Source organism: Peromyscus leucopus, chromosome 19, assembly GCF_004664715.2.
Source record: "Peromyscus leucopus breed LL Stock chromosome 19, UCI_PerLeu_2.1, whole genome shotgun sequence".
Classification (NCBI taxonomy): domain Eukaryota; kingdom Metazoa; phylum Chordata; class Mammalia; order Rodentia; family Cricetidae; genus Peromyscus; species Peromyscus leucopus.
Window position 1 is genome coordinate 67,779,756 of NC_051079.1, and position 18,311 is coordinate 67,798,066.

The 18,311-nt window shown below is 45.7% G+C and overlaps 2 protein-coding genes across 4 annotated transcripts; both read left to right on the forward strand.

Annotated features, from left to right (window-relative positions):
* The first annotated feature begins 1,926 nt into the window (after window positions 1–1,926).
* Txnl4a (thioredoxin like 4A) lies at window positions 1,927–18,066 on the forward strand. 3 transcript variants are annotated; one of them, XM_028871998.2, is made up of 4 exons: window positions 1,927–2,037; window positions 2,298–2,487; window positions 5,332–5,400; window positions 6,797–6,821. In XM_028871998.2, exons 2-3 carry the CDS (start codon window positions 2,335–2,337, stop codon window positions 5,368–5,370), a joined length of 192 nt encoding a protein of 63 aa, XP_028727831.1. In that variant the 5' UTR covers window positions 1,927–2,037; window positions 2,298–2,334; the 3' UTR covers window positions 5,371–5,400; window positions 6,797–6,821. The 3 variants fall into 3 exon arrangements, with proteins under 3 accessions (XP_028727831.1, XP_028727829.1, XP_028727830.1); XM_028871996.2 differs by lacking the exons at window positions 5,332–5,400; window positions 6,797–6,821 and adding exons at window positions 13,543–13,646; window positions 17,715–18,066 and having other exon boundaries at window positions 1,928–2,037; XM_028871997.2 differs by lacking the exons at window positions 1,927–2,037; window positions 2,298–2,487; window positions 6,797–6,821 and adding exons at window positions 13,543–13,646; window positions 17,715–18,066.
* LOC114694906 (N-alpha-acetyltransferase 11) lies at window positions 6,821–8,162 on the forward strand. The gene has a single exon (XM_028871995.2). The coding sequence runs from the start codon at window positions 6,875–6,877 to the stop codon at window positions 7,532–7,534; it is 660 nt and encodes a 219-aa protein (XP_028727828.1). The 5' UTR covers window positions 6,821–6,874; the 3' UTR covers window positions 7,535–8,162.
* Window positions 18,067–18,311: the final 245 nt, after the last annotated feature.

Here is an 18,311-nt window from a genome sequence, read left to right on the forward strand (position 1 = left end):
AGAACCTAAATGCCAATGGACTAGGGGAGAAATAGTATATAATGGTATATGCATGTAATGGAATACTAGAGAGTAATAAGAGGAAATACTGATGTTAGCTACAACATGTATGGACTTTAGAACCTGAAGCTATCTAGATTTGGGAAGGCTGCTATACAATTCTACTTATTTGAAATGTCTAAAATAGGTCAGTCTACAGACAGAATATAGATTAGTGATTGCCAGAAGATGAAGAAATGGGAAATGATTGCCTTTTCTCTTAAGAGTGACTTTTTTCCTAAAATTTGATTGTAATCTCAGTTTCACAGTTCTCCAACCTTACTCGGGTGAAATTTAGAATATATGTATACAGTATATGTCAATAAAAGTTTTGGTGGTATTTTTTTTGTTTAGTTTTAATATTTTTCTTCCGGAGCTGAGGACCGAACCCATGGCCTTGCGCTTGCTAGGCAGGCGCTCTACCACTGAGCTAAATCTGAAACCCCTAGTTTTGTTTTAATACTTATTTATTTATTATGTATAGTGTTCTGTGCGCATGTATGTCTACAGGCCAGAAGAGGGCGCCAGATCTCATTACAGACGGTTGTGAGCCACCATGTGGCTGTTGGGAATTGAACTCAGGACCTCTGGAAGAGCAGCCAGTGCTCTTAAACTCTGAGCCATCTCTCCATCCCCGGTTTTGGTGTTTTTAAAAACTATTTTTATTTATTTTTGAGACAGGATCTTAGGTAGTTCTGACTGACCTCACACATACTATGTAGCACAAGAATGAACTTAAACAGAAAAGAGGTTATTTTTTATTTTATGTATATGAATGTTTTGTCTACAGGCATGTAAGTGCACTGTTTGTGCCTTGTGCTTGAGAAGACTACAAAAGGATGCTGGATCCCCCGGAACTGGAGTTATGGACAGCTGTCAGCTGACATGTGGGTGCTGAAAATCGAATCTGGGTCTTCTGGAAGAGCAAAAAATGCTTTTCACTTCGGAGCCATTTTTCCAGCCTCTGCTTTTTGATTTCTAAATGTTATCAGGAGATGAGTAGTGGCGATGGTTGTACAATACAAATATACTCATACTTTTTTGTTGTTGTTGTTTGTTTGTTTTCAAGACAGGGTTTCTCTGTGTAGCTTTGGTGCCTGTCCTGGATCTCGCTCTGTAGACCAGGCTGGCCTTGAACTCACAGAGATCCACCTGCCTCTGCCTCCCGAGTGCTGGGACTAAAGGCGTGTGCCACCACAGCCCTGCTGTATTCCTACTTAATGACAGTAAATGGTTAAAGTGACAAATTTATATATATATAATACGCATGTATACACACACAGATAAAATCAATCCTAGTTGTAAAAGCTTAAGAAGATGGTTCAGCAACACTGCGACACAGCCTTGTAGGGAGGAAAAGGCGTTCTATTATGAACTATGGACCATTACTGGGGAAGAGGGATGGATCTGTGAAAGAGAAACTAGGAGGAAGATAATGGCTGAAGCCAAGGAAAACTGACTTCAAGGCTAAGGCAGAGGGGAAAAAAACCTTGGTCATATTCAGAGGAGCGTCTGACGGCGCTGAAAGAGGAGATTTTACACAAGAGTGCACAGATAGGCCTTCGGAAACGATCAGGGGCATGGATGGTTCCAGCACAATAAAAATAATAAAAGTAGAGGCAAACCACCACCCGCAACCCTAGGTGCGTTCTGAAATGGGGACATCTGGGTGTCGGCCGTGCTCTGGAGCGCTTGCTAACCAGGATGGGCCGGGATTAGGGCTCAGGCACCCATCCACCAAGAAGGCGAGCCCGCAAGGCCGGGTGCAGACGCTGGAAACCAGCCTGGATGAGGGCAGCCGAGAGACCCTAAGGCCCTCCCGCGTCCTCACCGCGCATGCGCGCGGGCCAGGCGTGCGCCCGCGCCTGCGCAGCAGCGATAGAAAAAAACGTCAGCACGTACGCCCGGGGGGTCCGCGGCGCGGGAGGCGCTGGTCCGGCGAGGAGTCGCAGGCGGGCGAGGAGAAGCAGGCGGTCGGGCCGCGTGGGCTTTCACGAGGTTAGAGGTTGCCCGGCGTGGGCCCCTGGGACTGGGGCCGCCGGGGTACGGCCCCCTGTGGAGATGGAGGTCCAGGGGTGTGGTTCCGGGGCGAGCCGAGGCCCGGCGCAGGCCTCGGGCCCTGGGCCGCAAGTGGAGGTTTGAGGGTGGCGTGGGCCTGCGGGGTTCGCAGTGGGGCCCCAGGCGGAGAGTCCGGGGTGCGGGCCGGGGTCCTGGGGCCCGGGTGGGGCCGCGGAGCTCACGGTTCTCTGCACCCGCAGGCAGCTCGCGGCACCCGGCCGCGCAGGCCCGCTCAGGATGTCGTACATGCTCCCGCATCTGCACAATGGCTGGCAGGTAGACCAGGCCATCCTTTCCGAGGAGGACCGCGTGGTCGTCATTCGCTTCGGACACGACTGGGACCCCACTTGCATGAAGATGGACGAGGTTCTGTACAGCATCGCCGAAAAGGTAACGAACGCATGTGCGGGACTCGCCCTGTTGGGCCCTGCCCGCCTGCCGGCCTGCAGCGCGGTTGGGACGCGAGATTCAAGCCGGAGTCCCGTGTTCCATACACACCCATTGACCCACAGAAGGGAAAGACAGGGTTCATGAACACGGACGGGGAAGGTTTGTGCCAGAAAGTCGGTTTCTTAAACTTTGAAGAGATTTATGATCGCCCTCCTAAAGTACATGACTCGTTGTGATGATGAATTTTGTTGTGATGATTGGGGAAGAGAATTGTTCTGAGATAGGTCTTGTATATAATCGAGACGGGCCTTGAATTCATCACCGTCCTGCCTCAGCCTCTTAAGAGTGTTGGGATTACAGGTGTGCACCACTGTGGACCTTGATAGTGTTTCCTAAAGAATTTACTAGGGCCAGGTGCAACGGCACAAGCATTTACTCCCAGCACTTTGGAAGCTGAGGCCGACTGATCTGAGTTCCAGGCCAGTCAGGACTTAAGACCCATTCTCCCCCCCCAAAACAAAACAAAACAAAACAAAACAAAACACAGAGTTACTGTATGGTGTGTATAGTGAACAGAATGAATTTGAGAGTTTTGAAACATACTTAAGCAGCCTAGTTTAACAGGATTGGCCTTTCCTTGGTACTTTATTGTATTTATAAATCAGAACTTCTAGGTTAATATTGTGGTAAACTTTTTAATTTTTTTTTTCTTTTGCAAGAGGAGGGGGCAGCGGATTTATTGTGTAGCCTAGGGTAACCTTGAACTTTTTTTTTTTCATTCTCTGCCTCATCACAAGTACTGGGATTATAGGCCTGAGCTCCAAAGCACTTTGGTTAGGAGGTTTATTCTCTTTCTGTGAGTTCCTTTTAACAGTTTTAGGATAACTTACTTAGACTTTTGTAACAATTGTAATTGTAACAATAGGGCCAGTGACAAAGACAGTAAAGTAATAAAACATTTAGTGATACTATTCCATGAGTAATTTGAATAGTCTTTTGTTTTCTTTCTTATTTTTTATTGTCTTGAGACAGGGCCTCCCTAAGTAGCTCTGGAACTTTTGTAGACCTTACAGACATCCCTAACTCCTTTTTCCTCACCTCCAGTGCTAGGATGAAAGGCATTTGCCGCCCTGCCTAACCTGAGAGTTTGTTTTAAAGAATAAACACTCACAGAAACGCTGAAACTTTTCCCTCTCACGGATGCTAATGTAAGCTGGCTTGCAGTAATTCTTGTCCTCCAAATGGCTCCCCCATAGCATTATTACTTCATTTACTGTGCTGCAAGTGAAGCCAGGGCCTCGGACGTGCCAGGCAAGGGCTCTACCACTGAACCACAATCACCATACCAAAGAAACTCTTTGGAGGAAGACCTAGGTGTGTGTATAAGTAGGAGAGGCAACATTATTTGGCTCTCCGTGGGTTGGTTTCTGCTTTTGGGTTTAGGAGAGAACAATAGAGGACAGTTCTGACATTTTAGTCATCACAGGTGTCTTCAGGGATGTTGGTCTGGGCCGGGCACAGGAAGCCTTGTTAAAGAGGGTGGGACCCAGGGAATTCTTCTCAGCCATCCCTGCCCTGTTCCTCTTGGACTCCAGGACAGTGAAGACCTGAGGGTGTGGCGAGGGCTGAGAGAACATTTCTCTCCCATGCTGGCTGTTTTGCCAGTCAGGGCTAGAGGTAAGAATGAGGTGGTTGGATCCATTTCGTCAACAGATGCTGAACTTCTCTGAAGCAGCACTAAAAGCAAGTCTGCGCTGTTGGGTCTGTCGGTTACGGACAGCTGTTCCCTAACTGTCCTCACCTGAGAAGGCATGAGCAGCCTCGGTGGGGTTTCCTGTCAGGATGGCTGGGTATGATGATGCTCTTGGCTTTTCCCAGCTAAGTAGAACTTTTTTTGCCAGAAGTGTTCTCTGCTTTTCTCGTTGTACTGTGTCAGGTGCAGATGGAACTGTCAGCTCTACTAGACATGTGTTGTATTTGCTAGTGGGCACATTAGTCTCATTTTAAAATATTTTCTTTGGTCTCTTAAATTGCATTTTCTTTTGTCCTAAATTTGATTATAGTCTTTTGTTTTTCAAGAAAGGGTTTCTCTGTGTAGTCCTGGTTGTCCTGGAACTTGCTTTGTAGACCAGGCTGGCCTCAAAGTCGAAGAGATCCTCCTGCCTTTGCCTCCCTAGTGCTGGGATTAAAGGCGTGTGTCACTACTGCCCAGCCTTGATTACATTCTTAATAACTTCTCCACTTTTCCCTTTTTTTTAAAACTTTCTGGTGCTAGCATGCTAGGCAGGTGGGCTATGTCCTCCAGTTTCCTTTTATTTTTCCATTTTGTGTGTGTGTGTGTGTGCCACCGCCACCGCCACCACCACAGATGGTGGCCCAAGGTATTTGTTAGCAATAATCCTCAGTCCATCTTCCACCTCATTATCCATTGAGGCAGGGTCTTTGCTTAAAACTAGAGCTTGTCACTAAGGCTAGTCTTACTAGCCATCGTGATCCTAGGGGGTCCTCTGTCTTCACCTCTAAGACTAGAATTTCAGAAAGGCCATCACACCTTCTTGGTAGTTATGTGGGTTTCTGGGGTTCTGAACTTGTGCCCTACAAGCTCTCTAATCACTGAGTAATCCTTTTCCATATCCTTAATAAGCCTTTAATACTGTGTTTTAGTATAGTTATTAAAAAATGTAATTTGAAATAAATTAAAAAGACTACTATTAATGTTTTGCTTTCTTAGTATAATGGCAAAATATAAATTCATATTTTTGGAAACTGGGGGAACAAAAATTTTGAAATTTTAAGATTTTAGTATAAAGAACAGTATAACTATTTGAAAATCTCCCTCTGCAGAAATGGAAGATAGTGGGAGATCTTTCTCATCTTGTATGAGTCCTGTTTGGATATCCCAGCTGTTTTAAAGTGAGTAAAAGTTCCATGTGTTCAGGCTGGACTTGAGTGTCCCATTTCTCCTAGAATGTGTTCATTAGCCAGTGTGCTGCTTGCAGTGCCCACCTCCACCTGATGCTGGAATAGTTTTGAATTAAATAATTAAGGAAGGAAGGTAGTAGGGAGCAAGTATCCTTAAAGATCGGGAGCTTACTGAGTAAGTTCTCGGTAAAGCTGATTACATGCGACTTTGAAGAGAGACTATTTCATGAACCTGTGATCTCTTTCCCATCGGGTGGGAATATACTTTGCTACAAAAGTACTCTAGGAATTAGTATCCCTTTAATACTGTGACAACACAAAAATAATGATTCAGTTAGTTTTGTGTGTTTAAAAAGTCCATATAAATAGCATTTAAAATATCTTCTGGGATATATTGACATGTAATGGCATGTTCTGAAAGAAACATATATTGTGGCTGGTGAGATGGCTCAGCAGACGGAGGCCACACAGAAACCCACATCCAAGTAAGGAAAGAACCAGCTCCACAAGTTGTTCTCTGACCTCCACACATGTGCTATGGCATGTCTGTACCATATACACACATGAATATAAATGTACACAAGATAAAATTTTGGAAAACTGACAAGACAAATAATGTTTATAGAGCTTTTAAAGAATGCTGTCAGGGAGTCTCAGACACAGCAGAGTGTGGACTTTGGTGTTATTGTGGAGCTTGTGAAAAACTTCTCTGCCCAGACACAAGCTTGTTAGGAAGCACATACAGATGTTGCCCATGCTTTTTAAAGTCCCATAACTTGTGGGAAATAAATATACAGAGCATATATACAGCAATATTTTTCCATTTATTTTTATATTTTTCAAAACGGTTATTGGAGAAAAAAGTAGTGGACATCTACTTTAATCTGTTTTATATAAAACAGGAGTGGAAATCTTAGTGAACTGCAAATTGATAAATGGGTGGACAGTGAGTAGCAGGAGAAACAGTGCTGTTGAGTTTATATTCTAGCCCACCTGGAAGCAAGAGCCAGAGTGCAAGCAGCCCCTATTTTGAGGTAGCTTGCACACACTGCTGTTGCAGATAGAATCCAAGAAGGTGCAGAAGTTAGCAGGGGAGGTCTGATGCTATCCTAGTACTTTCTCACCTAATTGTCACATGAGTATATAGATAGCCTCATAGACAGAGAACCCATCCTCACCAGAAGGACCAGTCTTTGCCAAGACCCTGCTCCCAAGGTCTTATGGATGAGAGCCTCTTCAAGCTTGAGTACAGAGTTAAGATCATGTCATTACATTAAGGTTCCGTAGCCAGGACTGCCTGTTAAATCGTATTCTTCAAAGGTACAGTTATAATGACGGTGCTGTGTTTCTTGAGTTTTGAAATACACCTTTGTGTCAATTCCTCGAGGCAAACGCGGTTGGTGTCGCTTGTGCTCCGTGGCATCCTCTCTGGTTCTCGAGTCTGATAGGCCTCTCTGCTGCCAATATGAACATCCGCCGGGCTCGGCCAGATGACCTGATGAACATGCAACACTGCAACCTCCTTTGCCTTCCTGAGAACTATCAGATGAAGTACTATTTCTATCATGGCCTCTCTTGGCCCCAGCTCTCCTACATTGCTGAGGATGAGGATGGGAAGATCGTGGGTTATGTGCTGGCCAAAATGGAAGAGGATCCTGATGATGTCCCTCATGGACACATCACCTCATTGGCTGTGAAACGCTCCCATCGGCGCCTTGGCCTGGCCCAGAAGCTGATGGACCAGGCCTCACGGGCCATGATTGAGAACTTCAGCGCTAAGTATGTATCCCTGCATGTCAGGAAGAGCAACCGAGCAGCCTTGCACCTTTACTCCAACACCCTGAACTTCCAGGTTAGTGAGGTGGAGCCCAAGTACTATGCAGATGGAGAAGATGCCTATGCTATGAAGCGGGATCTCTCCCAGATGGCAGATGAGCTGAGACGTCAGCTGGTGCTGAAGAAGGGCAGATACGTGGTCCTGGGCTCCAAGGAGACCCAGGGCAGCACACCTGGTTCTGAAGAGGCCTGTCAGCAGGAGAACCTGGTCGGAGAGGATAGTGGCCGTGACAGCAAAGACAGCACTGATGTCCAGGACAGCTTGCAAGACTTGGAGTCCACCCCCTAAGCCTGCTGGAGCAGCACGGTTCTTGTCTTGTAGCCTGGCTAAAACACACGTTTCCGGGGGACCTGCTTGTGCTCTCTACCTACTCTGGGGTCATCTCACAGTGGTCAATGGCTTCTCATTTTCAGCGCTTAGCAGCAGCCTTGCACATAGCCTCTGTTGATCATGAAGGCGCTCCTGGACACAGAACCTCTGTGCAGGAGCCAGGGAATCTCGAGGCCTGCCATCGCAGCACCTTCCTTGGCTGCTTCCAGCTGCTGTTGTATTGTTTGCGGTTGTCCTGCACTGACCGTGTGTATGTATCCTGGAGATTTCCCTAGAATGCCAAACAGGAAGTACGGACAACTTGGGAAGCTCCCCAGCTTTCAGCGTTTGCCATTATTTTTTCTGGGTTTTCATTCTTGAGTAGGCAGGACTGACCGTCAAGTCAGTCCTTATGCCCTCTGCCTCTGTCTGGTGGAAGTTACTTCGTCTTGCTTTCTCTGTCTGGAAACTGCCTGGCCCTGCCCTCCCTCCTTTTGAAGAATGTTCCCTTTCCCAGTGGGAGAAGGCGCTAGGTATCGGACTTCTACTCAAGCAGAAATCAAATTGTAATCTCTAGCCTGAAAAAAATAAAAATACTAGAAAGGAATACACGTTTGTTGTGGGAATTCATTGGTTAATCCTTACCTAGTACTCTGTGTTTGGTCCCAAGGCCCCCTCAGTGGAGGTAACAAATTCCACCCTTAGGGTTCAGGGTTGATCTCAAAGCTGTGACACAAAGGAAGGGGAAAGGCCCTGTGATGTCACTGTCTTCTGGATGACCTGCCCTTTCCTTATTGAGTGAAGAATAGGAAATAAGGCCTTTTAAAAAGATTTGCCATAAGCCAGCATCTGGTGTGAAGAATTATGAGAGAATGTTGAATTAGAATATTTGTGTGCTTATTTATAAAACAGATGAGGATTTCATTTTTGAGAGGACATGGTTCCTCTTACCAGTTTCTATTTTATTTGGGGCACTGGAGAGTCTAGATGTCTAAATAATCCCCACTCTGAAAGGTATTCTGACCTTTCATTGGATTAGCAGTTCATACTGTAGAAGACAGAGTTAGTCCTTTTCTTATTGATAATTTAAATTTTAACTTTGTTGTAATGCCTATGAAATGTGGAGTATTTCTGCTCTGTGACACTTAAGATTAAATAGTGTGATGACACACCCCTTTGATCCCAGCACTTTGGAGCTAGAGGCATGCAGATCTCCTTGAATTCCAAGCCAGTCTGATGTACAGAGCGAGTTCTGGGCCAGCTAGGACTACACAGTAAGACCTTGTCTTAAAAGAGAAGAACTTGCCAGGGAACTGGAGCTTTGGCTTGTGAATGTCTTCACCTTAGCCCCTCGTCTTCAGGCTCTCTAGGACCGTGGAAAAAACACAGCAGATCCATGTTTGCTGTTCACCCCATAGAACAGGGGAGTGAAGGCTGAAGGATGCTTTCCTTCCCTGCCCACCTCTTCATTCTTCCCTGTCTTGTCTCTAGGGTTTTCCTCACCTCAGAACTTTTTATGCAGCTTTTCCCTGTTTTGCCCTGTCATCTGTGACCGCCCAGGAGTCAGTCAGCAGAGCTTCTTAGTCTTGTCTGACTTGAGTTTTCAGTGACCTCAACACAGGGGCCTTATGGTTGGGTTTTGGTGTTGGAGATTACAGTGCAGGCCTCACACACACTTACTCTGCAAAGGGCTTCCACACAAACATTAAAGCACCAGCACCAATACCATCTGTGCTTGGGCCCTGCTGGGAGCAAATGGTGGCTGTAAAGTAGTCTTCCCCAGCCCAGCGTCAAGTCCATCTCAAGCCTTTGAGCCATTGTTCCGATGCTTAGTTTTCTTAAGCTCATTTTGTACCAACTGGACTTGGATACCTTGTGAACCCAGCCAGTGTGCAGGGCCCTTGCACGCTGGCCCGAGAAGAAATCCTAGTTTTGCTTTCCCATCCAGGAGCTAGATGATGGGATTTGGCTGCTCTTTTGTGTCTGTCTCCACTCTCTCCCAGCCCCCCACTTTGGTGTTTCTAGATGGGGGTTTTCTGTAGTCCTGGGTGCCCTGGAACTCGGCTGGCCTTGAACACAGATCTGCCTGGCTCTGCCTCCCACATGGATGTGTCTTTGTCTTTATAGGCAGAGTTCTTTCTACATGAATGACTCCCACCCTCTGCAATTCTAGCTCTGCCTTTTTAAGCAGAACAATTTCTTCATGACTCAGCTCAGGAAATCTCATCCAGAGGTGTTTGGGACAGACCTGGGTCCAGTTTCAGCTCTGCTATTTTCCATAGGTCTTGGGGCCACATAACAATCTTTTTGAGCCTTGATTTTGTATGTGAAATACTAATAAGTTCTCCAAGACTGTTGAACTAGAATCCATGAGTAACAAGTTCCTTGCATATAGTAGACGTTTTTGAGCTAATCTGCCCTGAAATGTTTATGGAAGTCCTTACAGTATGTGTTTGACATGAAGCCTTTGTCTAATGATGGTGGGCCAGGCTAAGCTTGAAGACAGGAGAAACACTGGTATCTTAAAACAGGTTGGTGTTTATTCCGTCAGCGGCTCTTGCTGGTCATTAAATGCCCCATATTTAAATGGTTGTGTGGTTGGTACTTAACTGTGTGTTTGATCCTGAGCATGTTGAAGAGAAAATGGATTGCAGTGTCCACTCTTAATCTGGTGATTCTGTGGCCTCAGTTTTTGTAGTGAGCTATTTTATTTTTAAATAAACCAGAATAGAGTATGTTTACTTTGAAAGCTGGCTCCTGGTGACCGGGCTGATGGTTTTAATATGGATATGATGGGAAAGCAGAGTTTCAGAAATACTTTCAGTGAGAATGAGATCCAACTAAGGTGTGTGCATGATGTCTGAGGGCACAATGTTAAGGGTTTCTGGAGTGATTAAGAGAAAAGCACACATCCCTGTGCACCGTGATCTGCAGATGGTAATGTACACACATCCTTCATGCGCCATGGCATGCATGACATGTACACGGCACATATCGCTTATGTGCCATGATATGTAGACAGTGGAACACACACATGCACAGTGCACCATGTACCATGTTTAAGGTCTCCATTAAAGCTAAAGACAAGTGGAGTCCTTGTTAAGTGTAACTCTCACTGGTGGTACATTTAATTTCCTTACCAATTTTCAAAATGCTACCAACAATAGAGTGCAGTGAATGCCTGTCATGCTGTCAGTGTGGTGTTCTCTAGCTTGCCTTTGTGCTGTATCATTGGAAGCAGATCCCAGATGCCATATTCACCATAAATTTTTTAAGCTGGATTCGGGGTGGGGGGTTTTGTGGTTCTGTCGGTCGAACCCAGGGCTTTGCATATGCTAGGCAGGTGCTGCACCCTGGCCTACTTTCCCAGCTGAGAAGTTGAGAGTTTGGTTTGTGTTTTGCAGGTGACTTGGTGGGGGAGCACACTGGGGATTGAACCTGGGATCTTGCATACAGAGCAAACACTCTGTCACTAGGGCATACGCCCATCTGTAGGTTTTAAGAACACTAGTCATATTAAGAAATAAGGAAATGGGCATAATGGTGCATGCCTGCCATCTCAGAGCATGGGAAGCTGGGGCAGGAGGGTCACAAGTTCAGGGCCTGAGTTCAAGTGCATTGAGGTCAGTGAGGGAAATTTGGTGAGACCTTGTTTCAAAATGGAAAATGGGAAATGCCAGAGATAAGTTCAGTGGTAACATGCTTGCCTCGTTTGTAGGCACGAGGCCCTGGGTTCAATCGGCAGTGCCACAGAAGGAGGAAAGCACTAAGTGTTCTTAGCCAGGTGAGGTTAGTGCATACCTGTAATCCCTGCACTCTTCAAGATCATCTTGAACTCCACAGCAAATCTGAGGTCATCCTGAGCTATATAAAAAGACCTTTCTCAGACAAACCCCAAACATACAGGACATGGAAAATCCTGTGTTGTGGGTGTGCCACAGCACAAATGTGGCCAGAGGACAACTTGGGAGTTGGTTCTCTCTTTTTTTTTTTTTTTTTTTTTTTTTTTTGGTTTTTCAAGACAGGGTTTCTCTGTGTAGCTTTGCACCTTTCCTGGAGCTCACTTGGTAGCCCAGGCTGGCCTCGAACTCACAGAGATCCGCCTGGCTCTGCCTCCCGAGTGCTGGGATTAAAGGCGTGCGCCACCACCGCCCGGCGGGAGTTGGTTCTCTTATCATGTGGGTTGCAAGGGTCCTGAGGTGGTCAGGCATGAGGGCAAGAGCCCTTACCTGTTGAGCAATCAATTGAATACCAAGTCAACAGTATTGACGCTTCGGGGATGTTAAAGCGACTTAGGAAAAACATGGAGTCGGGCTTGGGTATATACTCGTGTATGACCTTGTGCCAGCTAGTGACATACTCTCTGAGGGCAGCCTTTTAAGGTTCTTGTGAAGAGAAAATGAGACAAGATGTTCCAGAATGGGTGTGTGTGTGTAGCAAGATGGCTTACTAGCAGGTAGAAGCATTTGCCCCGTAAGCCTGATGACCTGAGTTCAGTCGTCTGGGCATCTCCGTGGTGAAAGGAAGAACCTGGCTCCTGGAGTTGCCCTCTGACCTCCTCATCCCTACACACAGACCCTCGAGAATTAACTTAAAGTTCTTAATAGGGTGAATGGAAAATGGGAAAGGAGGTTGGTTGTTGGTGCCACTCCTGGTCATTTCAACCTGTCACTGATGTCCTTGGCTTGTATATATGTCTCCAGTCCACATGTTTCCCAGTGGCTGTCATGTAACCTTGTCCCTATGAATAGAGAGCAGTCATGGACTTGGGGCCCACCTCCTCATCTTGACCCTGACTGACTTCATCTGCCGTGACCCTCTTTCTGGAATCACTTCTCAGTTTGGGGGTTAAGAATTAGACTCCTGGGACACAGTTCAACTATGACATTCCTAAGTTGTGCCTTTACAGGGCACAGAGCATTTTTAAGGAAGAAATCCTACTCTGGGTCTAAGGCTGTTTTAAGAATTATCCTTAGGAAATCGTGAAGTATGTACATAAATTTAAAGGTAACTTGCATGGTGGATTTATTGATACTCCTAGAACCTCAGGAAGAAAATAACCATAGAGTGCCAAAATATGGTGTAGCCATTGGATGGAGTATGGCAGCTAAAACAGAAGTTTTCGGTGAAGGCGAAAGATACGGCTCAGTTAGAATGCTCGCTCGCCTAGCATGCACAAAGCCCTGGGTTCCAGTTCCAGTGTCACTGAACCAGGGCTGAGGTCAGCTTGTAGTCTGAGCACTCGGACAGGAGTTCAAGGTCATCCTTAGCTGCACAGCAGGTCGAGGCCAGCCTGTCTTAAAAAAATGAAGTATGTCTCTGGAAATTTACATGAGAATGCCTACAGTAGAAGCAGGACATAGATGAGTGTGACCATGTTTTGTTAAAATGGTGTAGTTTTAGATGTACCTAGGAGAGATGGGGCAGAACTTCGCAAGAATATTAACAGCAGTTGCCTCTGAGTGGGATTTAAGATGATTTTAATCTCGTGGTTTTATTTTTTCTGAACTGATGAATTTGGACTAGAAAATTCTTCAAAATAGAAAGTTTAGCTCATGGGATAGTAACTGTCAGTGTTTGTAAGCATTGAAGCAAAAGCAATTAGGGAGAATGGATGATTGAGTCTTATAGGCATGTTTAATGCATGTAATGAGTATTTGTCAAAGTACAAACTGATAAAAATGCATGTGGCTTGTTGGTGAGTGAGTGAGAGGGCTGTGGACGTTTTCTGCAGGACTATTAACTTGATGCCTGAGACAAATTTAATTTGTAAGTGACTTGGAAATGCTGCAGCTGTAAGTAGCACTAGCCGGGATCCTGGCAGCATTCTGCGGTTTTCGTCTGTCAGCTCTATGGGACAAATATTTAATAACTAGTTTGAAAAAATGCCCAATTACACAGAGTCTTGTTTTCGCTTTAATTTGCTTTTATGAAATGAAAGCCAATTTGTTTTTATTTATTTATTTATTTTTTTAATCTCTTTCTAGGTTAAAAATTTTGCAGTTATTTATCTTGTGGATATTACAGAAGTACCTGATTTCAACAAGATGTATGAGTTATATGACCCGTGTACTGTCATGTTTTTCTTCAGGTATGCTGTCTTGAAGTTGTCACTGACGTGGGATACTGTGGTTTGGGGTTTGATTGGACAGAGGCTCTGGTTTAGAAGGAAGTCGGTCGTGCATTTTACCTTAGGCAGTCAGTGTGAATCTTTGAAATGATTCCAAAGTAGCAATTCCAGGTTTAACATTCACTCAGTAACAAATTACACATTGGAAATATAATGCAGAAACTGGTGTGAAGTCTAATTAAATGGAAGACATTCTTACTGGCATTTAAGATGCCTTCAGAGAAAATCTGCTGATGAATAAACCTTTTAAAAAGTAACTTCACTTGTTAAATATTATCATTGACTTTATTTGGTGTCCTTTGATAATAACACTCAAGAAAACCTGAACTTAACTACTTTGCTTATACAATCCAAGATTGTTTCATCATCTCAAACACTCCGCTGGAGATTTGGAAAGACATCTCCATTTGACATTGGCACTGCTCGTCAAAAGTCTTTCCTATATATAATTACTAAAGAAGTTGGTGTATAGTCACAGAACTCCAAAAGTAGTGTCCAGACTGATAAGCAGGGTTGTGTGTTTCACCTTGTACAGAGACTTAGTGTGAATTGGCTCTCATTTATGAATTTACAGTTCTGGAGGTAAGCAGGGCCAACTGAGTCCCTGCCAGAGCCTCACAGGTTTGACGTGTAGGCTGTGGACTTGTCTGGAGCCCCTCGGGGTGTCTAAGGCTTCTTGGTGCTGTTGGTGGGAGCCACTCTGCTCCTCCAGGCTCCTCCACCACAATAAGGCAGCATCCATTGCCTGTCACAGTGAGTCCTTTTTATACAGTCCTGCCTTCCAGCTCCACCTCTTGGAGGGAGGGCTAGAGTCACCTGTGTAAGCCGGGATAATCTCCTTTTTAAAGCCAGCTGCTGAGGAGCTTGATGCATGTCGGGAATTTCCTCTGCAGTATCATGTGCCAGGCTCGTAGGGAAGTATCATAGGATTTTACCTCTTACTCCTCAAGATTATCATCCTTCCCATAAGCAAAGCAGGCTCTCTCCTGGGTTTCCAAGGACCCCTTAAGCTCCCACGCCTGGACCCAGCAACTCACAGTCCTCATTGTCCCGATCACTCGAGTCAGCATGGTTGAGTTCTGTGGCGGAAGCACAGCCCAGCTCTAAAGCCCCTTTGTCTCTGCTTCTGTGAAGCTGAGACATAAGTGAGGCCTCCAGTAGTTCTGGCTCAGAGGAAATGGGTGGAAACGCCCCCCCCCCCCCCACACACACACACGGTAGAGCTCCATGAGCTTCTTAGGTAATATGGCTTGCTGTTACCCTCCTAGCTGTGTTTTACCTCTGGAAGGGTCTGACCAAGTCCCCTTCTTTGTGATTGGTGCTTGTAACTGAGCAGGTTGACCAGCCTCCTGCAACCACAGTGGGTGCCATTCTCTTCTCCTCTCCAGCCCTTTCTGTCCTTCACAGTTCGAGGTGCAAGTTAAGCAGAGGAGGTGTCCTCTACTGGGTGACTTCTGAATAGGAAATGATGTTCCAGCTTCAGATGCCTTCTGTAGACTGGGAAGGCCACCCGCCCTTGGGAGACACACCCACTGTTCTCCTGTGTGTGAGTGCTCTGACCTATGGTCATTCCAGGCCTTCAGCATGAGTTCTGATGGCCATGTCCTTGTCCCTTTTCTGTGCCACATATTCAGCTGCCATTGCAGAATCTCAGCATCTTCTTATCTGCAGAGGCTGGGAATTTAATCTTCTCACTAACAGTCCTGTGCCTATTCATCTCCTCCTCCTCCTCCTGACAGTGAGGAAGCTGGCAGCACTTGCTTGTCTGGAAGTCAAGTCTCTACTAGATACACAAGAACATCATGGCCGAGTTCTGCTTTTCATACAACCATGGGACACAGTTGTTCCCAGTGTGCAACCAAAGTCCCCTTTCCTCTTTTTGAGAAACAAGGTCCTCACTTGAGGTGGGACAGGAGGGGTCATCATAGAAAGAAGGTTGTAGGGAAGAATGCTGTTGTGTAGATAGGAACATAGCTGGCATATTTGAGGTCTCTAAGACAGATGGTGTACTCAGAAAGGAAGACAAACTTCCTCTTCCCTCTCTAACCCAAAGTTCTAGAACAAGGGTCAATGGCAGTCACTTTATGCACCAGTATGCACACTCTCAGAACTGGGACAGAGTATGAGAAGCCAGGCTCCTCTTTTTACAGAACCTTTCCAGAGACATAACTGATCAAGAACCTGTCTAGATTACACAGGGCTCCGGGTATGCAAAAGTCTGGTCATGTAGAGTGTGCTCAGCACAAATATACACAGAGAGTAAGCCACGGAGCCCAGCAGGGCTGCTGTGGTGTGGGTGGTAGGTGATGTGGGTGTCTGCCCCATTCCTGGGCTAATTGAGGATATGGAATGCTGCCCTGAGAGCAAATGTTTGACATGCAGAAATTATGTCAAACTAACCTCCTCGCTGCTCTCAGAACTAGTGGGGCGTGATCATGGACTATAGCTGAAGCTGGATGCCTGATCCTGTAGAAATGAAAAATTAAACCAAAAAGTAGATTTTTAGCCAACTTGGAAAAATTCATGCAAGTGCAACAGGAGTTAACATCAGAAAGTACAAATCCAGGTTCCTAAGGGAGTGGGGTGAGGGGATGTGTCCTCTGAAGGGTTATTTGCTTCCCAGTCACAGCAGACAAGGACATGCAAGGTCACCATTCTCAACTCAACAGTTACAAGGTTTTTGGTAAACCTGTACCAAGTTCCTGTGAGCAAAACATGAAAAAGTTACACATTGCTTTTTCAGGAAAATTAGTGCAACTCTCTGGAAAACTACTTGTCTTTCCAAGTGATAGAACTGTCTTTTGGCCTTTATAGTCTTACTATATGAATGCACAATTTCAGGACACTTGTAGAATATTAGTGTAAGGTGTGCTACTTTTGTTTATGTTGCATTTGTTTAACTCTGTGAAGCTGTGTTCCTTTGCCTGTCTAAAACACCTGATGGTCTAATGAAGAATGAACGGCCAATAGTGAGGCAGGAGAAAGAAATAGGCAGGGCTGGCAGGCAGAGAGGATAAATAGAAGGAGAAATCTGGGAGGAAAAAAAGAAGTAGCCAGAGAAGGAGGAGGATTCCAGGGGCCAGCCACCCAGCTACACAGCAAGCCACGGAGTAAGAGTAAGATTTACAGAAGAGGCCAGGCAGCAGTAGCACATGCTTTTAATCCCAGCACTCGGGAGGCAGAGCCAGGCAGATCTCTGTGAGTTCATGGCCAGCCTGGTCTACAGAATGAGATCCAGGCAAAACTACATGGAGAAACCCTGTCTCTAAAACAAACCAAAAAAAGAAAAAAAAAAAAAAGTTTACAGAAGTAAGAGAATGGGAAAAGCCTTGAGGCCAAAGATAGATGGGATAATTCAAAGTTAAGAAAAGCTGGCTAGCAACAAGCCAAGCTGAGGCCAAACATTTATAATTAAGACTAAGTCTCCCTGTGTGATTTATTTGGGAGCTGGGTGGCGGGCCCCCCAAGCAACAACAACAACAGGACACAGTGGTGCATGCCCTCAATCTAGCACTTGGGAGGCAGAAGCAGATGGGTCTATATAGTGAGTTCTGGGACAGTCAGAGCTATGTAGAGAAACCCTGTCTCCAAAATCTAAATTAAAAAAAATACATGTATGAGTGCACAGGAAACACAGAAGAGTGCATGAAGGGTGTGTGCCTGCTGCACTGCATTTCCTAGGGAATTCTTTTTTTAACTTTTTTAAAAAAATTTTTAAAATTTATACAGTGTTGTTCTGCCTGCACGCCAGAAGAGGGCACCAGATCTCATTGTAGATGGCTGTGAGCTGCCCTGTGGTTACTGGGATTGAACTCTGGACCTCTGGAAGAGTAGCAAGTGCTCTTAACCTCTGAGCCACCTCTCCAGCCCTGGGAATAATATTTAGTACTTGTTTTTATCTAGCTTTGGACTGTGGTCTCTCTTGATGGTCTGTGCCTTTAAATGACATTATAGGCACTTAGAACAGCAGGGGAAATGGGCTTGTTTGTGGCATTCTCTTGTGAGCACTGCTGCTCTTTTCTCTTTCAGAAACAAACATATCATGATTGACTTGGGCACTGGCAACAACAACAAGATCAACTGGGCCATGGAAGACAAGCAGGAAATGGTGGACATCATAGAGACTGTGTACCGTGGTGCCCGCAAAGGCCGGGGGCTGGTGGTGTCGCCCAAGGACTACTCTACAAAGTACAGATACTGAGCACTGCCCTCACAGGCTGTGCAAAGGACACTGGAGCCTCTTCCATGTAGAAATACTCAGTTCTTCATAGCCTTTGGAAAGGGCCTGCAGCGAACATGGCTGTGGGCTGCTGCAGGGTCCTTGAGATGAGAGTTACAGGGCCTTAAGTAGCTGAAGCAAATAAACGTGGCGAAGGAGGAATGGCTGTCTGCTGTGTGCTTTACTCATCATAGATGTCTTGACTCTTGAGGTGAAATCCAAGTGTTTGTCCCACGAGGCTGTCAAGTTCTGCATCCTCAAGTGCTTGCTAGAGCTGTTAGAACAAACTACCACAGACTGGGTAGCTTCCACAAAGACACATCTGCTTCGAGGTGTGAGCCTGAGGTAAAGTTGTTCTGGGGTTCCATTTGAGGTTGTGGGCCATCTGTCCTTGCCCCTTGGCTCTG